This window comes from Enhydra lutris, unplaced genomic scaffold, assembly GCF_002288905.1.
Source record: "Enhydra lutris kenyoni isolate GAN:26980312 unplaced genomic scaffold, ASM228890v2 scaffoldscaffold22, whole genome shotgun sequence".
In the NCBI taxonomy this organism is placed as follows: Eukaryota; Metazoa; Chordata; class Mammalia; order Carnivora; family Mustelidae; genus Enhydra; species Enhydra lutris.
In genome coordinates this window covers 13,088,473-13,110,404 of record NW_019154106.1, presented here as the reverse complement: position 1 = coordinate 13,110,404, position 21,932 = coordinate 13,088,473, and the positions used below count along the sequence as shown (strand labels likewise).

Here is a 21,932-nt window from a genome sequence, read left to right as displayed (position 1 = left end):
GCAATTACTTTAAATCCTCACAACTGCTCTCAGGGATAGAAATGATGAGCTGCACTTTGCAGGTGAGGAAATTGTGACTCACAGGGGTTACAGGACCTGCCCAGCTGCTGAGTGGCAGCACTGAGACTCACAGGGGCCTTCGGACCCCACGCAGGGCTCTCAGCTGGAGGTGCGGTGTGCTTGGGGGGGGGTGGGGAGGAAGAGGAGGCACCGGAAGGAATGGAGGGACCCTAGGGACCAGGTGAGTGGATCCGGGTCTGAGGGCGTCTGCTCCACTCCTGCGTCCAGTCTCCCAGGCGGGAGCACTCTCAGGGGCGCACAAGCAAGCATACACACGCATATGCACACATGCACGCACACTCACACGCAGCCCAAACCCTAGGAAGCCACACTGGGAGTTGCCTTCGGCAGAGAGGTTTTATTTTTCTATAAGATTACTCCCCAGAGAAATGCTTTATATGATGCCCAAACACAGAGGGACCCACCTCTAAGTGCCAGGCGTGACGGCCAAGGCCACAACCACCTCACTCTCCACCCGGAGGCTTACCTGGTGTGAAGGTCTCGGCACACACAGGCTTCACAGCCAAAGAGGTCCAAAGAAGGTCACCAAAGAGGTCACCAAAGAAGCAGGTGACACCCTTCCTCCCTCATCTCATCACTTCCCCCGAGACCAAGTGTCTGCCAAAGTCATGTGCTTCCTGCTCCAAAACCAGGAGCCACCGTGGGCCTTGGCTCTGGGCCTATAGGACAGCAATCAGTGTGACAACGGACAGTCTTTTCCTGCAAATCCCAGTGTCTGCTAGCAGCTAAATATGTCTTAAAGAAAAAAAAAAAGTAATGGCTAATTAATATAAGTAGCCTGGGCAGGTCAAGTGCTCCTGGACACGGGGTCCTCAAAGGTGGGGAAAGATTAACAGAGCATTGTCAGGGCTGAAAAGCGACAGCTTCCAAGCTAGGCGGCTGCAAGAGAGCTCCTTTCCCGCCGACACTCCCAGAACACCATGAAGGGGTGGATGAACGTCAACACAGTAGCAAGCACCAGCATCACATTCACCTGGCAGGGGGCAAGGAGGGGAGAGGGGGCAGGTGAGGTCCAGAACTCTGAGCGGCAGCCACCACCACCAAAGGGACCAGAATTTCACCAGGTGCAGCCTCCCCATTCTCCTCAGACACTACGGGGCCCCAGGGAAAGCCTTCAGTCATTTTTCACTCTGCCCTGTGGAGCAGAGTAAGGGAGGAATCATGTGCCCATTTCACAGATGAAGAAACAAAGGTCTCAAGAGCACTCAACGACCTGCTCAAGGTCGCACGGGAAGCTGGGGACAGTCACTAGAACACGGGTCTCCTGAATACAGTTGGAATTGTCTGACACCACAACCAAGAAATTCTCCCCGGTTTTTAGTTCAGTTCTGTGTGTGTCTCCCAATGACTGACTTCAACTCTTGTTCTGCACGTCGCTGACCTTTTTTTAGATGAGGCTGAGAGAGCTGTGCACTGGTCAGAATACTGAATTCAAAGTCAAAAGACTTCTGCTCCTTAGCTACGTGCTTCTGAATATGGAAATCACAGAACCCCAATCGCTGAACCTAGGTCTTCATTCTACAAAAAGGCGGAGAGCCATGCCCACCCCCTCCTCCCAGGGCTGGGCCCACAAGCACCCCTCTAGTGTGGGGACGCAGGGGTGAGATTACAGAGCTCCGGCCCCTCGGACCAACAGTCGGAACCACCAATGCCTAGTGCTGCCCCAGAGCCAGAGCCGGGCTCAGCCCACACTCACCACAAGCAGGAAATATCTCTAAAATCTTGGGTTTTTACTTGGAATCGGTAAGAATTTTACATTCTCCTCCAGAATATGTCTATGTGTTTCCCCACACATAAAAAATATTTTCTCCCCAAATTTCCAATGATATGGACCCTCTTAGAAGCCATGTCATGTTAGTCTTGTGGTTTTGGGGACCCCTGCCATAGGACAGGGTACTCTGCCACCCCAGTTTGAAAGAAAACCAAGGATGTAGCCCTCTGCAGAAATAGTCCTGCAGGAACCATCTCAGACAGATTTGGGGCGCCCCCTGCTGGGGCCCCACTGAGGTGTCCCAACCTGGATGTCCTTGCTGGTCTAAGGCCAGGGCCACACCTCCCCACCCCTAGTACTCACGTAGAACGGGTCATTCTGGAGGGGGCCTTTGATGAAGGTGAAGATAGGGAACTGGAGCAGAGACACAATGGCTGATAAGGCCATTACCAGCCCAAAGAGCTTCCCAAAGTGCTCTGAAGGGAAACTGGGGAAAGAGACAAACGGGGTACCAGTGAGCTCCCAGGACCTTCCCTCCAAGGAGGAGCCTGGCCGTGGTGAGCCTGGGTCAGCCATTTGCTCCCAAGTCCCCTGTCCTAGGCCTGGCTTCACCCTCCTGTGCCCACACAGCCCTTCCCCCCTTCACCTTGACTCAAGCCACAGAACACAGAAAAGTCATTGGGGACCCAGACACAAGCCGTGCCTGGAGAGGTCTCAAGGGAAAGACAGACACATAAACATCACTTTGTGCTAGCGAAGGAAGCAAGAACAGAGTGTCATGGGGACGGAGAATAAGACACTCTTTTCCTTACTCTTCCCTGAATTGAACCAGAAATGGGCCTTGGAGGGTGAATAGGAGATCACCAGGTAGATAAGAGAGGCAGATAGGAGAGGTGATCTGAAGGTTTAAGTTCATGAACATTCTATCCCTCCCACCAACCCCTAGCTCTACCTCACCCTCTACACGTGCTCCCAGATGCTGCCTCCCTCACCGGACCACCCCCGGGTCCATCCTCACCTCCTGACTTCTTTCCCTCTGGCACACCTCCCATTGCGCCCGTGCATCCCCTATAGGGTAACGCAGCCCAAGCCCACTTACGCGAGGGTGAGGAAGGCAGCATTGCCCCCGTACAGGAAGGAGCGACTGATCACTTGCAGGATGAAGGTGACATACTGGAGGGGCAGGATGGGCACCGAGGCACAGAGGGCGAAGCCCAGGCACAGGAGAGACGTCAGGGCCAGAGAAGGCACCGTGGAGCGCAGGGCCACTGTCATGGCCAAGGACCCTGGTTGAAAGGGAAGAAGAGGCTTCGTGGAGGCAAGCACGGAGGAGGGCAGGGACAGGGCACAAAGATGGGAGGAGGGGCAGAGCCACCGTCCACCAACCGTGCAGGCAGGAACTCTCCCTCCCATGTGCTCATCTCGGATGCATCCACGAGCACTGATCATTCACCCCCTAAATGCCATTCAAATGCATCCACTACTCTCTTCCCCAATGACTCAGCCTGCTGTAGGTCTCCAACAGCACATGCCTGGATTGTGACAGTGGCCTTCCAGCAGGGGCCACGTGCTCTGGCCCCCTCTGCCCCACAGGGGTACGCCACAGCAGATGAGGGTGACAGCACCCAACAGCAAACAGCCCCCAACTGGCCACCGCCTGGGCCAGGCTCTATCCACATCATTGTGATGCCATCACGGGACTGAAAGCCAGCAGGGGGGATGGAGGAAGGGAGGGGAGGAGGGGCGGTGGCATCAGCAGGTGTATTGGTACTAATAACACAGATACTGCGAAGCCAGGCGTTATGCATAAAATACATTTGTAAAATGCTCTATATGGATATGTGTGCATAGTGGGCAGCACACAGCAGACCCACAGACACTACACATTTGTAGCATCGTTAGGAGCTACGACCTTCAGAGGAAAAGACGCAGATATAAAATCAAGAGTAAAATCAAAGTAAGCTATGAATTAAAATACCAGTACATCTTACCTCTCTGTCCAAGGCCTAAAAACACAGACGACCCAGCAGAACTGGAAGCCCAAGCAGCCAGACTGCAGGTTTTAAATACCGCTTCCCACTTAAAGGGACCCAGGACGGCTTGGGGAAACGGCTGTTTCAGGCCCGGGGCAGGAAATGCACCCCGTGAAACAGGCCTGGCCGTCTCACTGTGCCCGAGAGTAAGATGCTCTCTACAGCTGGGGACGTCGTGTTAAAGGACACTGGTTCTGGGTTGGTGACATACCCAACAGCCAAAGCCGGACCGATCGGAGCATACAGAATCATCATGACTGACACGGATTGGAAAGCCTCAAATATATTTAAAATGAGGCTTTAAAATGGAAATGGCATTAGGGGCGCCTGGGTGGCTCCTTCTGTTAAGCGTTCAGTTCTTGGTTTCAGCTCAGGTCGTGATCTCAGGGTCGTGAGATCGAGCCCTGCATCGGGCTCCGCGCTCTATGTGGAGTTTGCATGAGACTCTTTTTCTTTCCCTCCACCCGCCACATTCATGCACTCTCCCCCCATCTAAAATAAATAAATAAATCTTTTAAAAATAGCAGTAATAATAGAAAAGAAGTGACATTTAAAAGGAAATCAGTTAAATAAAAGAGAAATGGCAAGTCATCCCCCTGGAGGTTGCTAGGGCACCAAGCCGTTATTCCAGAACTGGTACGTGAAGGAAGAACGGAGTGTTTATTTCAGAGGACGAAGCAGTCAATAGGGGAAAGCTTGTCCTTTTAGAGGAAGTGTAGCAACCAAAAGCAGAAGGAAAGACAGAAATAGAAGATCTCCATTTTGCAATCCTAATAAAATAATGGATCCCGGCAGTGATCAGCCGTAGCTACTAAAATCATTACCCGTGCAGCTGATGGGAAACTCTGTCCTGGGTGCATCAGACTGACAACGTCTGGACCCACGATCAATCCTAACATTGTAAGAACAGGGACAGTTGGGATCGGGGGCCCTGCCGCCAGGAGCCAGAGGAAGCCCGCAGCTCCGCCTCCCAAGCCTGCTCGCCAAAAAATACTCAACGGCATCTCCTTAAGCCTCCATTGCGCCTGTTTACGGGAAACACCCAATCAGCGAAACATTTTTCAGTGATACCAAAAGATGCCAAATCCAATCTGGAGGAAATCTGATAGAACAAATGACCCAGTTTCTCCAACAAACAGCCAGAAAAACAAAAGGTGGGGGGGAGGGGAGGGGACGCCCAGATTGAAATAGAAGGGAGTAGGGACACGTCAACCAAATATATGGCGTGGACCCTGCGTGCACCCTAACGTGAACAAACCATAAAAAGGCGTATCTGAGACCCTTTGGGAAATCAGAACAGGACTGCGTGTTAGAAGGCATTAAGGAATTACTGGGGTTTTTTTAAGGATAATGATATTACGGTGATGTTTCAATAGAAAGGGCCTTATTTGTGAGAGACACAGACAGAAGTATTTACAGACGAAGTGATCTGATACCTGTGATTTGTCGTAAAATACCCCAGCAAGGGCAGGAGTTGCTGCACTGGGTAAGGGGGGTAACTCAGCGCCCCTCTGTTCCTCCAGTAGCATCCAAGGGTTGTCTCCATGCTCCTAGGCACGGCCGCCTGACTTCTCACCTCTCCCACCTAGTCAGCCCCTTCTCCTCAGCACCCCAGGCAGCTCGAGTTCCTCTCTGGGATTCTTCAATATTTTGCTTTCTCTTCATCACCTTGACCCCACTGTATTCCTGGGCTGCTCTCCCAGGGCCTTCCTCTTCATCTCCTCACTTCTTGCTCATCCTTCAGACCTCGGCTTAGAAGCCACTTCCTCCTGGAAGCCTTCCGGGACTGCAAGCCCACCCTCACCCAGAATAGGCTAGGTGCCCTTCTTTGTGTCCCTATCGCCCCCTGTGAGCCAACTTCACGGCTGGCGACACGTGATTCCTCACCCTTCATTCTCTAGACTGAGGATGGCCTGAGAACAAGGACCTATCTGTCTGGTCCATGGTGGAATCTGGAATGACGGCAGGCACTGACGGACACTCCACGACTAGTGGATGGAGAGATGGATGGACGGACGGATGGATGGATGCAAGAAAAGGATTGAGAACAAAGGAGAAGGTGGCTCTGGCCATGCATGAAGATTCCTCCCTTCCTGGTTCCCCGACCCCCTATAGCCCAGGCCTCACCTGTGTCTTTCGACTCCTTCTGGTACTTCTGCTTGAGCCGGTCCATGAGCAGGCCATTCCAAGGGGCACACAGCACCCCAAAGAACTGAGTGATGGCAAAGGCATTTGTGTAGGTGCTGACTGCAGAGGGCAGAGAGGGCCTCAGTGGTAAGACGTTTCCAGCACTGCCTTACAGGAGAGGACTCTCTCCCAACCTGCCCCAACCCTGCCTGTCCCTCCTCCCCACATCCCTGCTTGGAGCACACACCCCTGCTGAGCTCAGCACCCTGGCCTCCAGGATCCAAGCCCCCTGCTGGATGCACAGGTGGGCTGCCCTCTGCCCCCACCATGATCCAAATCCCCAGCTGGGTGCAGAGGTGGGCTGCCCCCACCAGGACCTGAGTTCCCCGCTGGGCGCACAGGTGGGCCGCACCCCACCCCCACCACATACCTAGCATTCTGTTGCCTCCCGCCAGGTTGGTGAGCAGCGAGTTGAGGGTGCCGATGAAGAGGTAGTGCCACAGCTGTATCACGGACAGCCACACTAGGTGGCAGACAAAGCGCTGAGAGAGTGCGTGGCACCAGAAAGATCGGGGCTTCTGCTGCTTCCCAGGTTCTAGTGTCTCTGACAGGATGAAAGGATATGGGCATGGATTATGAGAAAGCAGGGGAGCGGGGTGCGCAGGCCCGGCTAAGGAGCGAGCTCACCTCCTCTTCCTCCCAGACCACAGCCGGCATGTTCCCAGCACGGCCTGCAGCCCGCTCATCCCACCTCGATATCTTCGTTGTCCAGCCCCCACCGCAGTGACCCATGCACGCCCTCCTCTGTCCCGCGGAACCACGGTCTCCCTTTCACAGCTTGGACTCAATGACACTTCCTGTACCAGCACTTTCTCAGCCAGGATGGTGACGAGAAAGACAAGGAGAAGAGAACGTGGACATTTGAGGGGAAGGAAGTGTCTCAGAAGCCCCACGTCCCTTCCCCTGCTTTCTGTACCAGGATCCTGAGTCTGTTCTCGAAACGGGGCCCTGCCTCAGTCCTCAAGGTCCAGGTAGGACTCTGAACTAGCTGTCCTGTTCCTCACCCAGGGCTAACCGGCCGTGATTTTAGTCTGGGGGCCCCCAGAGTCATCTGGGTTTTCCTCGTCCCAGAGCCTGGCAAGTTCGTGCTTCCCTCAGCTTTGTGAGCGCCCCAGAATCCTGTTCTTGCCTTCACTGTGCCAGCAGCAGTTTGTGATGTTTGTAACCAAAAACCCAGAGCAGATGGAGCAGCGCGAGGAGGCAGGGAGCAGGACAGAGGCATGAGGAGCCGAGGGGAGAGAAAAGAGGGACAGAGACAGAAGACCCAGAAGCTGTGCCCCTCTGTGGACCCTCTGTAAGAGGGGTTGAGGCAGGCGTTGAGAAGCCCCTACAGGTCCTCGGATGGACCTTGGCTGATGCTGCTGTGTCCCCAGGGCAGCTCCGGAGGCAGAGAACCAGGCCGGCTGCAGGGAGAAGGCAGGCCTTGAAGGGCAGAGAGTCAGCCAACAGGACTCACCTTCCTTTGCTGGAAGGAACTCTTTCGACTGCATTTCTACCTTGTCGGACTCAGCTGCGTTCTTCTCCCCCTCGGTGGTGTCATTCCCAGAGCACAGGCTGCGGACACAGGAGCCCCCAGCCCAACCCAAGGACTGTGAGCTGAGCCTGAGAGTCAGGCCGCAGGGAACGGTGCAGGGGCTCCCAAAGTTCATCACGCTTTGGACACACGTTCCAGCAGCCCTCCTGCCCAGACCACCACCCAGACCAGTTAAATCAAAATGTCTAGGCATGGGAGCCAGGATTCTATATTCTTTTTTTTAAGATTTATTTATTTGTTTTAGAGAGAGAAAGAGAGCACCAACGGGGAAAGGCTGAGGAAGAGGAGAGAGATAGAGAAGCAGAGGCCCCACTGACTGGGGAGCCCGACACGGGGCTCAATCTCATGACCCCAAGTTCATGACCCAAGCCCAAAGCAAGAGTCAGATGCTCAACCCAGTGAGCCACCCATGCACCCCCCCAGGCTTCCATATTTTTTAAAGATGTCTAATGATTGGGGCTCCTGGGTGGCTCAGTGGGTTAAGCCTCTGCCTTCGGCTCAGGTCATGATATCAGGGTCCTGGGATCAAGCCACATATTGGGCTCTCTGCTCAGGGGAGCCTGCTTCCCCCTCTCTCTCTGCCTGCCTCTCTGCCTACTTGTGATCTCTGCCTGTCAAATAAATAAATAAAATCTTAAAAAAAAAAAAAAAAAAAAAGATCTCCAGTGATTTTAACTTGCAGCAAATTCTGGGAGCCACTGGAAACGTGGGAAGAGCGGGCCAGGCCGGGATTTGAATCCCAGCTCTGCCTCCTTCTCGCTGTGGAACCATGGCTCACACTTAGCTCTTTTGAGCCTCTTTTCCCTCATTTGGAAAACAGAAATAAGGATATTTATCTGAGAGGATTATCATGCAATGCAAACAGAGGGCACCAGGCAAACAGTAAGGGAACCATAAATCCATGCCTCCCCCAGCACCCATGGTGCTGCCTGCAAAACCAGTCACATGTCTTCTCCTCCCCTGTTCTCCAACCTCTGCAATGGGTCTTGGCCGCTCAACGGGGTCCCCAGCCCCTGTATCTGGGCTGGCCCCAGGAGCTGCTTCCACCAACCCAAGGCGGCAGAAGTGATGCTGGGCCAGTTCTGAGAAATTCTGTGCACATCTGCACAGTTTCTTGGAACCTGGCACTAGCCCGATGAAGGAGGAGAGCCACATGACCCAGATCTTTGTCACCCCAAAGGACTGTCAGACAACCCCGTGTGATTGAGGCCATCCTCACCACCACCCCAGCTAGCCCAACAGATGACCAGCGGCCTGAGCAAGCCCTGCCAACACCATCCAGGCCCAGCTCTGATCAGCAGAACTAGCTGGCTACCCAGACTCACGAAAAACAGTCAGTGCTCAATGGTTAAGACCACTGAGCTTAGGAGTAGTTTGTTACGCAGCCACCGCTAGCTGATGGAGGCCTGGCCCAGCGTTGCTGTCCTACATCCCACTAGCCCACCTGTCCCATGCCTGGCTTCCTACCTCAGGTCAGGCAGAGGGCTCGGGCCCATGACCACTAGACCACAGTGCTTACCCGTAGCGGTAGTTGGGGGGCAGTGGGTAGGGGATGTGGCCTCGGGGCATCAGGAGGAAAGTACGTACAACATGCCAGGCACTGCAGACAGAGAGGAAGATGAAGGAGGCCCTGAGGCTGATACCCTGCTCATAAAGCAGCTGCAGAAGAAAGAGGAAGACAGTCAGCATCACTGCCAAGTTCATGGCAACACTGTTCACAACATCCAAACAACAGGAGCAAAGCTAGTGTCCATTTGCAGATAAATGGGGAAAGGAACTGTGGCCTGCACGTATGATGGGACAGCATTCACCCCCAAAAAGTTCCAACACAGGCCACAGCACGAACTCGAGGACACCATGCTGAAGGAGATAAGCCAGTCGCAAAAGGACGACATGCTTCCACGTCCAGGAGGGGCCCAGAGCCGTCCAAGTCACAGATTCAGAAAAGAGAATGTGCTTGTCAGGGGCTGGAGGGGGTGGACAGGAAGTCACTGTTTAATGGGCACAGAGTTTCAGTTTTGCAAGGCTGCAAAGAGTTCTGGAGATGGAGAGTGGTCATGGTTACACAATATAAATGAACTTAATGTCCCTAAACTGTATACTTAGAACGGTTAAGAGAGGCAATTTTATGTTCTGTATTTTACCAAACAGGAAGAGTCAATGTAAGCAGCAGGGGCTGGAACCCCAGCCTGTCACAGGCTCTAGCCCTCCCTCTTGAATGCTGATCAGGGACACCTGACACAAACAGAGGCTCACCCTCACCCCGAGGCTCGAGGTCGACCAGCCTTGGGGAGGGGGGCGTGTCACCGACCCCCCACAGCCTTGGACACTCTCCTAAAGTGCTCTCTCAGAGATCTGCGAGCCCACTGCTCTTTCGTTTTTGTTTTTTTTTTTTTTAGTAGCAGCAAAGTCCTTTTTCTCAAAGAAAACTTCACACAAAAATTCAACTTATGAAACACATCAGTGGGAAGTGGCCCCAGTCATCTCCCCCCTCATGCTCCTTGGCGACCACCTAACACGGCAGATAACCCCTCAGGGTTCCTCCACACCCACTTTGGAAACCACTGAGCTAGCCCACCTCCTCCTTTTATAGAGGGTCAAAGCGAGGTCCAGAGAGGTGCAAGGAAATGCTCAAGGTCAGAGTCAGCAGCAACAAGGTCAGATTAAACTAAGAACTCAGATCCTGCTCTCTCTCTCTCCTTCCAACTCTAAAGAGACAAAAGAGAAAGGAAGCACGCCCAGGGGAAGGGGGGAGAACCAGGAAACTGGCTCTTGTACCCGTGGTAGAGAGGCTTAAGTAAGTGCCCGTGGGGGTCTGGGTGACCCTCAATGCCAAGGTGCTCATGGGACTAGGCTAGCTAGTGTCACGTCTTGTAGTGACTCCCAGAGATCCTCTTCTCTTCCCCCATAGCCCATGGGCTGTGCCAGCTGCCTCTGGCCTAACACAAAGCCTGGAGGGAAAGTCCTAAATTGGTCAGCTTGAGGTGTCAAGGACCCACATTATCTGATTTCTTCCACTCACTCATCCTTCATGTCCTCCAGCTGGTGGCCTCATAATCACAGTATGGCTGCCACAACTCCAGCTATCACATCCTCCTACCACAACATTCAAAAAGAAAAAGTGGGTAGGGGGACCAAGAAGGAAGCCTTTCTTTCAGTTCTGCTCTCACCTTCCACCAGGGAAGGAAAATATGCCCTAAACTCTGTATAGTATGACCACCTCTAGCCATCACTAACCAGGGGAAAAGGGATTGTCCCCGTTGGCTAAGGTCAATCAGGATTCATCCTCTAGGCTGGGGACCACACTGCCCAGATGGAATTATTAGCAATGAAGAAGGCAGAAAGGCAGTCAGGTAGTGGCCACTAAGAGCACTAGAACAGCCCATCCCCCTAATCCCCCCAAAGCAGCCTTTGAAAGAGCTGGAGAGGCCTCTGTGTCTGCCCCTGTCGCTCCCACAGGCCACCTCTCATGTTCTTGTCCAAACCAGAAGCTCACAAGTGCAACACCCCCTTCCACGGGGCTCCCAGCCTCTGCCCAACACCGGCCCAAGTGCATCACAGCCTCTCCCCCAAAATCCTAGACAGCTGTTAAGAGTTTAACCACTACCAGGTGAGGCTCCAGAACCAGACAGGTCCAGGCTCGAGTTCAAATTCAAGTGTCATGTCTACTCGCTGCAGGAGGGTTGACGGAAAGAAACCATGTGAAGTTCACAAGACAGGTGTCTGGCGCACGGAAGCATGTTATACATGTTTCTCCCTGGTATTTTTTACCTTGATGACAAGGAAGACTGCCGAGGAGGAGTCAAACGCCCCGTTGTAGAGGGTGATGATGGTTGAGCGGTGTTTGCCAAAGAGGTTCCCAACCTAGAGAACATAGGAGTCACGTACTTCTTCCTGAGCCGGTTCTTCCAGTCCCCGGGGCACGTGCCAGGCCCTCATTGATACCCAGACCCGCCTCCATCCGGGGATCCGCCGTCCTGGCTTGAGCCAGCCCCACTGGAGGTGGCCAATGCAGAAGAGCTCTTCTCCCTCCCCCCATCCTCTGCAACCTGACCTCCAGCCAGGGGCCTGGGGTCAGGGCGAGCTCACACCTGCAGGTTGGTGATCAGAAACAGGATCCCTCCCACTGTGAGCATGGGCATGGCCAGGAAAAGCAGCAGGGCTGAGTCTGGAAGAGAGAAGTGGGGCAGTGTCAGGGCAGCAAACATGGGGTCCCAAACTCTGGCTCCCACCTGCTCCAAATTCCCAACAATCCTGGGAGCAGGGTCCCAATTCTAGCCAGCCTGCTAGCATTCTTTGAGGACCTTAAGATAGTGGTCAGGGTTCCCCCAAATGTCCCTGCAGAGGGAGCCATCAGAGGTCTCCTGGGCCCAAAGGCGATCCTGGGTGGCCGGCCTGGTTGTCTGGATGTCACGAGAGGCAAGACTCAGAGTGAAACCACTGCTCCCTTCCCTCATTAAACCCCAAGCAGCCCCTCCATCCATGCTTGATAAAGTTGGAGAAGCCTGGATTCCGCCCCCAAGCGCTTCCTGTAATTCACAGCAGGACTGGAGCTCGATTCTGAATCTCTCACTCAGTCCTCTCGTCCATTAAATAGGAATAACAGTCCTGGCTCTTCCCATCTCATGGGGTGCCATGACAGCCAAGCAAGAAACGGCCGTGGATTGTGCTTCCCTGGTCCCTTAAACCTAGAGTGCCTCCTCAGTACCAAGCATCACACTTGGTCAGCATAACCAAGACACCAGAAAGAGTGCTTCCCACTACAAGTCTTGGCGAGATATCTCTCTGCCATCCATCTTCTCCTCCACGGGATGAAAGAAGAGGAGAAAGAACCAGCCTGAAATTCGCAGACTTTGGGAGTATTCTCTGTTCACCAACAAGTAAAATTTCAAACGAAAACTTCTGACTACAATAGGGCTGTCAATTTTTGCCCTAATACATAAGCATATTTTTTTAAAATATGGGTTTTTTTTTTTTTTAAATAAAGGTTACAGGAACGCCTGGGTGGCTCAGTTGGTTAAGCGGCTGCCTTTGGCTCAGGTCATGATCCCAGCTCCTGGGATCGAATCCCACATCGGGCTCCTTGCTCGGCGGGGAGCCTGCTTCTCCCTCTGCCTCTGCCTGCCACTCTGCCTGCCTGTGCTCACTCTCTCTCTGGCAAATAAATAAATAAATAAAATCTTTAAAAAAAATAAAATAAAGGTTACATAAGGATACACTTTAAAATATAGGGTTTTTTTTTTAAATAAAAGTTATTTTTGAAAATAACCCTCCTTCACACTATAATTTTGGTTTTTTGGGTTTTTTTTTAAAAGATTTTTATTTATTTATTTGACAGACAGAGATCACAAGTAGGCAGAGAGGCAGGCAGAAAGAGAGGGGGGGAAGCAGGCTCCCTGCTGAGCAGAGAGCCTGATGTGGGGCTCAATCCCAGGACCCTGGGATCATGAACTGAGCCGAAGGCAGAGGCTTTAACCCACTGAGCCACCCAGGCGCCCCGTCTTTTTTTTTTTTTTTAAGATTTTATTTATTTATTTGACAGAGAAAGAGATCACAAGTAGGCAGAGAGGCAGGCAGAGAGAGAGGGGGAAGCAGGGGAAGAGGGGAAGCTCCTCCTGATGCGGGCTCGATCCCAGGACCCTGAGATCATGACCTGAGCCAAAGGCAGAGGCCCCAAACCACTGAGCCACCCAGGCGCCCCATCATTTCATTTTTAAGAAGAGAACACATTAACACACACAAAAGGAAGGATATAATCTTTCAAATAAATTCTCTCTGAAGCAGTCTCTTCATTATCCTCATTTTTTCGCATTTCTCAGTTGACTAGACTGGTTTCATAGACCACCAATAACCCCCTCAAAGATCCTCTTGAGCTCAAAGCCTGTGGTTCTCTGAACAGCTGTGGGGGTCAGGGTGTCCCGCTCATCACCTTCGGCACCTGCCCCACCTACCAGGTGCCCCTAAGCTTGGGTCCCTCCCACCCACCTGACAGCACTCACCTGCAGAGGTGAAGGCTATGATGAGTGTGGCGCTGGTGTAGAGAAATCTGAAACACACAATGGGAGGTGGAAAACGTTGTCCAAAGGACAGAGTAGACAGAACCAAGGTCCTCCCACTTGGGGTCTCAAAAGCCAAATCCCTTGGAGAACGGGATTAGTGCCCCCAGCCTCCAAGGCAAAACTTCTGAGTTCTAATTCCTCCTTGCTGTGTGACCGTGGGTAAGGCACTGCCCTTCTCTAGGCCTCAGCAACCTTTTCTACAAAAGGAAATGAATGGACTGATCAAGAAGTTCTAGGGCACTGTGATTTCAGGACCACAATCCCAAGGTTACAGGGATTTCATAGCACTTTGGGGATCCTACAAGGCATGGGGTAAGAGAAGCAGTGCTAAGTGTGATATTCTTTTTTTTTTTTTTAAGATTTTTATTTATTTATTTGACAGAGAAAGAGATCACAAGTAGGCAGAGAGGCAGGCAGAGAGAGAGAGGGAAGCAGGTTCCCTGCTGAGTAGAGAGCCCCATGCGGGGCTCGATCCCAGGACCCTGGGATCATGACCTGAGCTGAAGGCAGAGGTTTTAACCCACTGAGCCACCCAGGCACCCCTAAGTGTGATATTCTAATTTGTAATAGGAAATATGCATTCAGTCCCTATCCCCAGGGCCTGACACAGGGCTCTTAAAACACCTGTAAAGTCTTCAGTGACAAGAGCACTAAGAGCATCTTTCTTCTGATCAGGTGACTCTGGGTGGGCTCCTGGATGGCTCCTGGTGGGAGCTGGTTGCCAGAAAGACCAGCCCATAATTAGACACTTGGAATTTTCGGTCCTGCCTGTCTACTTCTGCAAAAAGAGGAAAGGGGCTGGAAATGGTTAATAAGTGACCAAGCCTACAGGAGAACTTCTGGGCTGGTGTGTACAACCACCTGCCAGGAAGATAACACAAAACTTCCTGTGCCCGGGACCTTCCCAGACCTCACCCTACATATCTGCCCATCTGGTTCTTTATCCGCATCCTTTATCATATCCTTTAGTAAACTGGTAAACATATGCAAATGTTTCCTTGAGTTCTGTGGTTGTTCTAGAAAACAGTCCAACCCAGGGAAAAGAGGTCATGGGAACCTCTTGTTTGTAGCCAAGTCAGACTGAGGTTGTGGGTAAACTGGGGACCTACCCCCTGTGATGGCATTTGAAGTGGGGGGCAGTCTCATGGCACCCGGCCCTTAACCTGTAGGATCTGAGTGCTCGCCAGGGAGACGGTGTGAGAACTGAGTTACACTGTAGGACACCCAGCTGGTGTCCAAGAATCATGTGGTATGGGGAGAATCCACATACCCACATCATGACTGGATGTCTCAGAAGGGAATTTTTCTGTTGAAAGTCAAGGAGAAATGCAGGAGGAGATATGTAGGATTTTCCAATAGAGTTGGTGGCAGTGAAGTGGGATTTGCTAGAACCGCCCAAGCTCAAAGAAACATGTACTTCGAGGAGGGGAGGGGTGGCGGGATGAAGAGCCCTGCCTCTTGGGAGGCCACGGGTCACGCACGGCAATCAGTCACTAAAGGGAGAAGTTACCCATTTGGAATTCAAAAACAGATCCAGCTCCCGGGGACAGGGTTCACGGGATGCACGGGAAGTGCAAAGTAATAAGCAAAAGCTGGAAATATATCCCGGTTACTGTGACCCATAATAGCTAACATGAAATTAAAAGACAGTGCCAGATCAGCCCTGCATGCTAGACCAGGGTCAGATGTAGGTCAGTATGAGTTTGGCCATTAACCTCAAAGTCACCCCCAAGGAAAAATGATGCAGAGTCACTGAAAGTCCCTCTAAGACCTCTGGTCCCCAAGAAGGTCATCCGTGTGGGAGGATGACAAAACTGAATCCAGGCGGGGGACAGTGTCATGCGAAGTTGCAGCTACGTTTTGTGGATGGGTATCTCCAGCTTCCCAGAGAGTATTTCCTGAGTTGGAGTGGGAGTGTGACCAATTTGGGGGCTGTCGTGTCTTGGGTTTTGAATGCTGCAGAGTGGAAGGGCCTGTCCGGGGTTAATGGAGGACCTAGAGCTCACTTGGGATCCACACACACAGGAGATTATTCCTGGGGGGCGCCGATAGGGGCCGCTGTAAGGTCCTGTCCCCCTACAAAGGGAACATCCCAGATGGCGCAGCCCCTATGCTTTGTATGCAAGCCCTGTGGGCGTGGCTTTACGGTGACCTGTGCCCAGGTTGTGGTAAATGCTGTGGTGAAGGGGGCCCCTTTCACATGGGTACCCTGTAAACCCATTGCTGCAAAAACCAGTATCCCTGGCTCAGTTTCCCTTCCTGGGTCTTCTAGGTGCTAATAAATATATTAGGTTAATTAACAAAAGAATGGGGACAGGCAGAGGGGAGAATCAAGAGACTGGCCGTAGGGCAGAAATTTTTACATGGTTATTAAGAATAAGGGGACTATTGGGGAGTTTGGGTGGCTGTTGGTTAGGCCACTGCCTTCGGCTCATGTCGTGATCCTGGAGTCCTGAGATCGAGTCCCACATCGGGCTCCCAGCTCTGCAGAGAGTCTGCTTCTCCCTCAGACCTTTTCCTCTCTCATCTCTCTCTCTCCCAAATAAATAATTAAAATCTTAAAAAATTATATAAGGGGAATAAAGCAAATATTGATGGGAGTAGAACAAAGAGGAAGCAGGAGAGTCATGGGATCATCTTTGCTGGGTGGAAATCTCCAGATGGTTATAGAGATGTGGGATAGATGAAACCAACAAGGGTTAAAAAGAAGGTGTTAATACAGCACTGCCAAAGGCTGGGTGGGCCAAGGGGACCCCTGCCAGCCCCCAGCATTAGAGTGCCTGCAAACAAGTCCAGTCTGTTTGCCCCCATTTGGAAAAACGTTAAAAGCCAGAAGACAGAGAGGTCACGGTGAGAAACCCAACCAGCAATTTCTGGGGGCAATCATTAGACAGATTCACCAGGTTCCAGACTGACAGAAGGACCAGGCTGCCTTGACTCTACCCCTCATCTTGGCCCCAAAGCCTTTTGCACAGAAGTGGCCAAAACAGGCAGGGGGTGGAGAAGAGAAGTTCCCAGGGCTCAGGGGAACCTCACCCACTGAGGCACCAAAATCTGCTGGTAAAGCCTGGCCACGGGCTTCAGTTAGACGAGGAGCACATAAACCTATGTGTTGGTAGGTTTATGAAAGCTGCAGTGTTGAAACACACTCTCCGTAAAGACGTTGTGTCTCCTTTCCCTGATGTTTCACAATGAGAGACTACGTGTGGCTGGGAGCATTTCCCCACCTAATGCTGGAAATCGCCTGCTGACCAAGTCCTAAGGAGGCTGCGGGAAGGAAAGTCAGGGTTCCTGGAAGAAAGGGAAATGTTTATAGGAGAACTGGTATGTTTGAACAGGCTTTGCGAGAAGGGGCTGTGTCTCCTTGACACTGGATCCTGGGGCTGGACCCTGGGTGTGACCAGGGAAGGCTTTTCCCGCCAGCGCTCTGGAACAGGATGTGTCTAAATCCTAAATCCTCCTGTCCTGTCAACTGGACATGTGCGCTGGGAACCAGTGAGAATGCCCGAGCCCTGACGGTGTAAGATAGAAGGCGGAGTACCAGTCAGGGACGAATGCCCTGTGCCGTAACCCTGTGGGGAGCCCACACGGGGGCTTATGGCAAAAGTCTGTGGGCACCTCCCAGCAGCAACCACTGGGAGCTTGGACAAGAGAATTTCCATTTCCGGGGCATTTATCATCCTGCTATCAGACATTAATTGAATCCACACAGCCGAAGTACATAAAATGATCTTCAAACATGAAAGACCCACGATGTCCAGGATGATATCGGAGAAATGCCCCAATGGGGATGGCCATGGCAAGAATTCCAAACTGAAAATAGCAGTGGTGAGACAGGATCGTGTTGCCTGGGGAATATGAGGAGGAGAAACCACTACCAGGGAGCCTCTCCCCACCCAGGACCGACTCTGGAATGTGTGGAGAGCAGGCGGCTGGATTCTACTGCTTCTCGGAAGGTGCTCTACAAAGAACCCTCCATTGGCCAGCACAGAGCTCCCTGGCTGTGTGCCAAGGTGAATGGACAACCACATCCTGTTTGGAAGGCCACTGCCCTGATCCAAAAAGGTAAAAACAGATCAGCTCGGCGGGCTGCATGACCCTTATGCTGCTGTCCTACGAGAGAGGAAAGAGACCTACCGTGGAAAAGGCCTCTATGTTCGGGTTCTTACAGAGCTGGGGGCAGTGGCCCATGGCCTTGCCGTTCGGTCACGCAGGAGGGAACTAGAAACCTGGCCAGACGGGGCACAGCCCTACGGAAGTCACTCTGGCATTCGAGGGGTGCACGAAAATGGGAGAACAAGTATGTTCAAACAGGCTGTCTGTGAGTGGCTGTCTCTCTCACACAGGGAACGGACATGGTGTCTGAGTGGGGAGTGGTTCCCTTTTTGCACTGTGGTTAGTGGAACCTTGCCCCCTCGTCATGCTGGGGTCACAGGACCAGGCTGATAATACCAGGACTGGAAGCAGAGATGAGTCCTAAGCAAGAAAACTGTGTTCTTAACCACTGTGTTACGATTCCTAAGTGCCTTCCCTCTATCTGCCAAAATTGGAACAGGGAACGGGGAAGGCAGCCATCTTGCCGGGTGGGACCGCGAGCCCGCTTAGTTCTGAGCCTCCGTAACCTCACCCTGCCTGAACGGGAAGACACTTGCTGGATGAGTATTGCAGACCGGCTCAGTGGCCAAACCTAACACCCCTTCCAGAGGCAGAATAGTTACTGGTATCGATGGAGAGAAGGAAAATCAGAGAGTAAGGGGGTGAATAAGCAGCTTCTATAAGGAGGGAAACAAGTATTCTGCGAACACTCGGAAAGAGGCTCAGGGCAAGACAGGATCTTGTCTCTTCCCTCCCATCCAGTATACTGGATGCCTGAAGGGTGAAGGAATGTATTGCTGAGATCACTCCTGCTTTTGGAACCTCACAAGATCAAACAGAAGCCCATGAGCTTAAGTGGCCCTGGGAGACCTTTTCAGATGGTCTGATGATGGACTGGATAGTTATTAATGACTGAATGTGTTTCTGTTAATGGGCCAGGACCGTTCAAACTTTACGATTGTTTCTGCTACACGGGATCGGTGTTCGAAGACCGGGGGCTAACCTGTGATACTGTGGCTAACACAAAGAAATACATATTTGGTCTTTGTCCTGGGTCCCTGACACAGGGCTCCTAAAACCCTTGTAAATTTCCATAATAAGAGCACGAGAGCATTTTTTGTTCCAGTGGGGTGACTCTGGTAGGATCCCGGATAGCTCCTAAATGGGGACTGGTCACCAGAAAGAGCAAGCATTGGTCAGGATTGGAAGTCTGGCATTTTTCGGCAACACCCCCCCCACCACCGCACTTCTACAGAGAGGGGAGAAGGGCTGGAAATGGTTAATAACTGATCAAGCCAACATGAAGAGGACTCCACAAAATCCCAATAGGATGGGGCTCAGAGAGCTTCTGAACCTGTAGGCTTTCATCTGTATCCTTTATCATATCCGTTCATAAACTGGTAAACACCAATGTTTCTCTGAGTTCTGTGAGCTGTTCTAGCAAATAATCCAGTCCAAGAGGTAGAAGGTCATGGGAACCTCGGATCTGCAGCCAGACATGGGTAACCCAGGGACCCACCAACTTGCCATTGGCATCTGAAGGAGGGGGCAGTCCTGTGGGACACCCGAAACCTGCAGGATCTGACACTCTCTCCAGGGAAATGGGGTCAGAATGGAGTTACATTATAGTACATCCAGCAGATGTCAAAGAATTGCTTGGTGTGGGGGAGAAACCCACACACGTGGTGACCAGATGTATCAGAACTGAAGTATTCTATGTGAAAGTAAAAGAGAAACACAGGACAGTTTTTCCTAACATGCTAAGGCTGGAGATGAGGGAGGGGACAAAGGAAGGGGTGGGAAGAAGAGGAGACCGGGAGCCAAGGACAGACTGAGATAAAGTCATTCCACACCCAATGGCTTAGAGAGCAGGAACATGCTTTATCAGCCAGCCCTCCAGGCCCTCTGTCTGATAACTCAGTTTCCATACATCTGCCAGGAGGCACCTGCTCTAGGTCTATTAAGACCTTGGCAGGCCACTGCTTATCGCTGAAGCTAGCCAGCTACTGCAGCATCCTGTCTGAGTGAGATGAGATCCCTTCCCCTCTGTGAAACCCCCACTTCTCTGCTCCAGTCAGGGGGTCAGGAGATCCCACCATCAGGGGTACCCAGGAGACCTTACTAGGTCTCTGGGGGATGACATGGGGGTGGGGTGAGATGATAACGGACCTGGATGTGAGGCCTGGTAGGATCCCTGAGTGACAATTTTCAGTTCCGCTATTCTAACCCAGGCACCAAACCAGCCCTCAAAGGAAATCGGCCTGGGCTCCAGCTCAATTCAAATACACAATCACAAGGAACAAAAGAAGAACAGGGCAGACGCAAGGGGAGTAGGGGTGCAAAGAAAAGAATGGATCTAAACAGTCCACATCCTGGGCTGTTTCTGACGGTTGCTGGGACCGGGCTGGGCAGGGTGGCCCTGTTGCCCAGCTGCATCTCCCCCAGGCGTGGCTACTGCCAAAAGAATTCCTCTTGCCCATCTGTGCCCAGACCCGGGCCTTTGGGACTTACATGGCTATGAGACGAGCCACGGTGGTCTTGAACCTGTCAAAGATGAAGCCGGCTGGGAATGTCATGAAGTTGTTCATGAAGGATCCCAGGGTGAAGATGAGTGAGAACTTCTCATCCTGGGCTTTGCAGTCTGCAGGAGAGAAAGGGAGACCTCAGGGAGCTGAAATATGACAGCCTCTAGTTACTTACCCCTCAGGGGCTGGTACTTCCAGGCACCTGCTAGACCAAGACTGGGGAATTGGTAGGGGGAGTGACACTCCTTTCCTCTCACCCCAGAAAAGCTGGCACAAGGTGGAGGGGGGTGCAGAATCCCTCCCACCCCTTCCTACTGCCTGGGAACCAGACTGCTTTCCTAGAGGAGTCCCTTACCAGCCTGCTCAGTAAGATTGCCCATCGGCCCGCCATCTGGTTCACATAGCTCCTCAAAGTAATGCTCTGTTTTGAAGACGAACACCAGCGATGCCCAGCCGAAGAGGACTCCAGCAAAGCCAAGGCATTCCAGGAGCCCGGTCAGCAGGGTGGCCACTCGAAGGGGCAGACCCTGGCTTGGCATGGCCTGAGGCGGAGCCGGTCCCCAAATCTCACTCGGGGCCTCCTGGGCTGACCACCAGTGCTTCAACGGCTGGCCTTTGGGCCTTTGGAAAATTCCTCCGCCAAGCCCTTCTGTTCAAGTACGCTCCGGTTCTGCCTTTTTCCCCCCGGCCTGGGCAAGAGACAGCGGTGGGCGTTTCTCTGGATCCTGTAAAAAGCAAGCAGAGGCCGCTTAGTAGAGGGGGCTTGCGGGAAAGACAGAGGGGGACGAAGGTTCTGGAAGAGGTGCAGAAAGGGGCCTCTCTAACCCACAACGGCAGCACCTGGGGACGCAGAAACGGAGCCTGATTCTGAAGACTGTCCACAAAAATAGAAACAGCGGTGAGTGGCGCGGGGCGGGGGGACACTTCACGGACGTCCTCGCAGGCTCAAAACCACCTGTCAAAGTTAGCTGTCTCGTTTTCTCCGGGTTACCAACAAGGGAATAAAAGGTCCGCGGGAGGTTGTCGGCTTGCCCAAGGTCACAAGGGCTAGTTCACCACGACACAGACCAATCTAAAGCCAAAAACACCCAACACCAACAGGACCCTCCGTGACCCTCTGCGGAAAGGGCGCCCCGAGGTCCGCACCCCCGCAGCCCCACGCGCCCCTGCCCCTGCATGCGCACCCTCTCCCGCACGCGGGCGCGCCCCCCCCCCCCCCGCCGGGCGCCGCGCGGGGCCCGGGCCCCCCCCCCCCGCCCCCCCCCCCCCCCCCCCGCCCTCACCATCTCTCGCGCGCTTTTCCGCCCAGGCCTGGGATCTTCGCTCCGTTCTCTCTCTCCGGCCGCAGCCGCGCCTGTTTCCATCTCTCTTGATCCTCGTTCAGCCTCCTGGTCCGTTCGCCTCTACGCCTTCCCCTAACCAAATTCGTTTCAAAACTGTGCCTCACGCGGGGAGACCCGCGTAGGAGAGCACAGACGCCCAGCACACACGGAGGACACAGATGGCTACCTGCGGCCGCGCGGACGCACACACGCGCCCTATTCCAGTGCTTTACCTTGCCCACTTGCGTGGCCGCAGAATACATGTTTACCCCTTTGTCCACCAGCACAAACCCTGGTCCTCATCTCCCGCTCCCAGGGCTGCCAGCAGCCGCCCCACCCCACCCCGCTTAGAATCAGAAAGCCAAGGACAGTTTTCCAGAACCCA

At 52.9% G+C, this 21,932-nt stretch overlaps 1 protein-coding gene across 1 annotated transcript; it reads right to left on the bottom strand.

Annotated features, from left to right (window-relative positions):
* Nucleotides 1-819: 819 nt before the first annotated feature.
* On the bottom strand, nucleotides 820-20,953 carry LOC111149623 (solute carrier family 43 member 3). The gene is made up of 12 exons (XM_022506786.1): nucleotides 20,581-20,953; nucleotides 20,212-20,341; nucleotides 13,546-13,592; nucleotides 11,638-11,714; nucleotides 11,318-11,410; nucleotides 9,066-9,205; nucleotides 7,469-7,566; nucleotides 6,383-6,556; nucleotides 5,953-6,072; nucleotides 2,892-3,078; nucleotides 2,156-2,279; nucleotides 820-1,054 (listed from the first exon to the last, which is right to left on the bottom strand). The coding sequence occupies exons 1-12, from the start codon at nucleotides 20,762-20,764 to the stop codon at nucleotides 953-955; spliced, it is 1,476 nt and encodes a 491-aa protein (XP_022362494.1). The 5' UTR covers nucleotides 20,765-20,953; the 3' UTR covers nucleotides 820-952.
* Nucleotides 20,954-21,932: the final 979 nt, after the last annotated feature.

Coding starts and splice junctions, on each gene's coding strand:
- LOC111149623 (XM_022506786.1), bottom strand. CDS start 20,764: ATGCCAAGCCAGGGTCTGCCCCTTCGAGTGGCCACCCTGCTGACCGGG. Junction 13,593..20,211: donor GTGGCTCGTCTCATAGCCAT/GTAAGTCCCAAA, acceptor TGTGTGTTTCAG/ATTTCTCTACACCAGCGCCA. Junction 3,079..5,952: donor GAAGGAGTCGAAAGACACAG/GTGAGGCCTGGG, acceptor CCTTTCAACCAG/GGTCCTTGGCCATGACAGTG.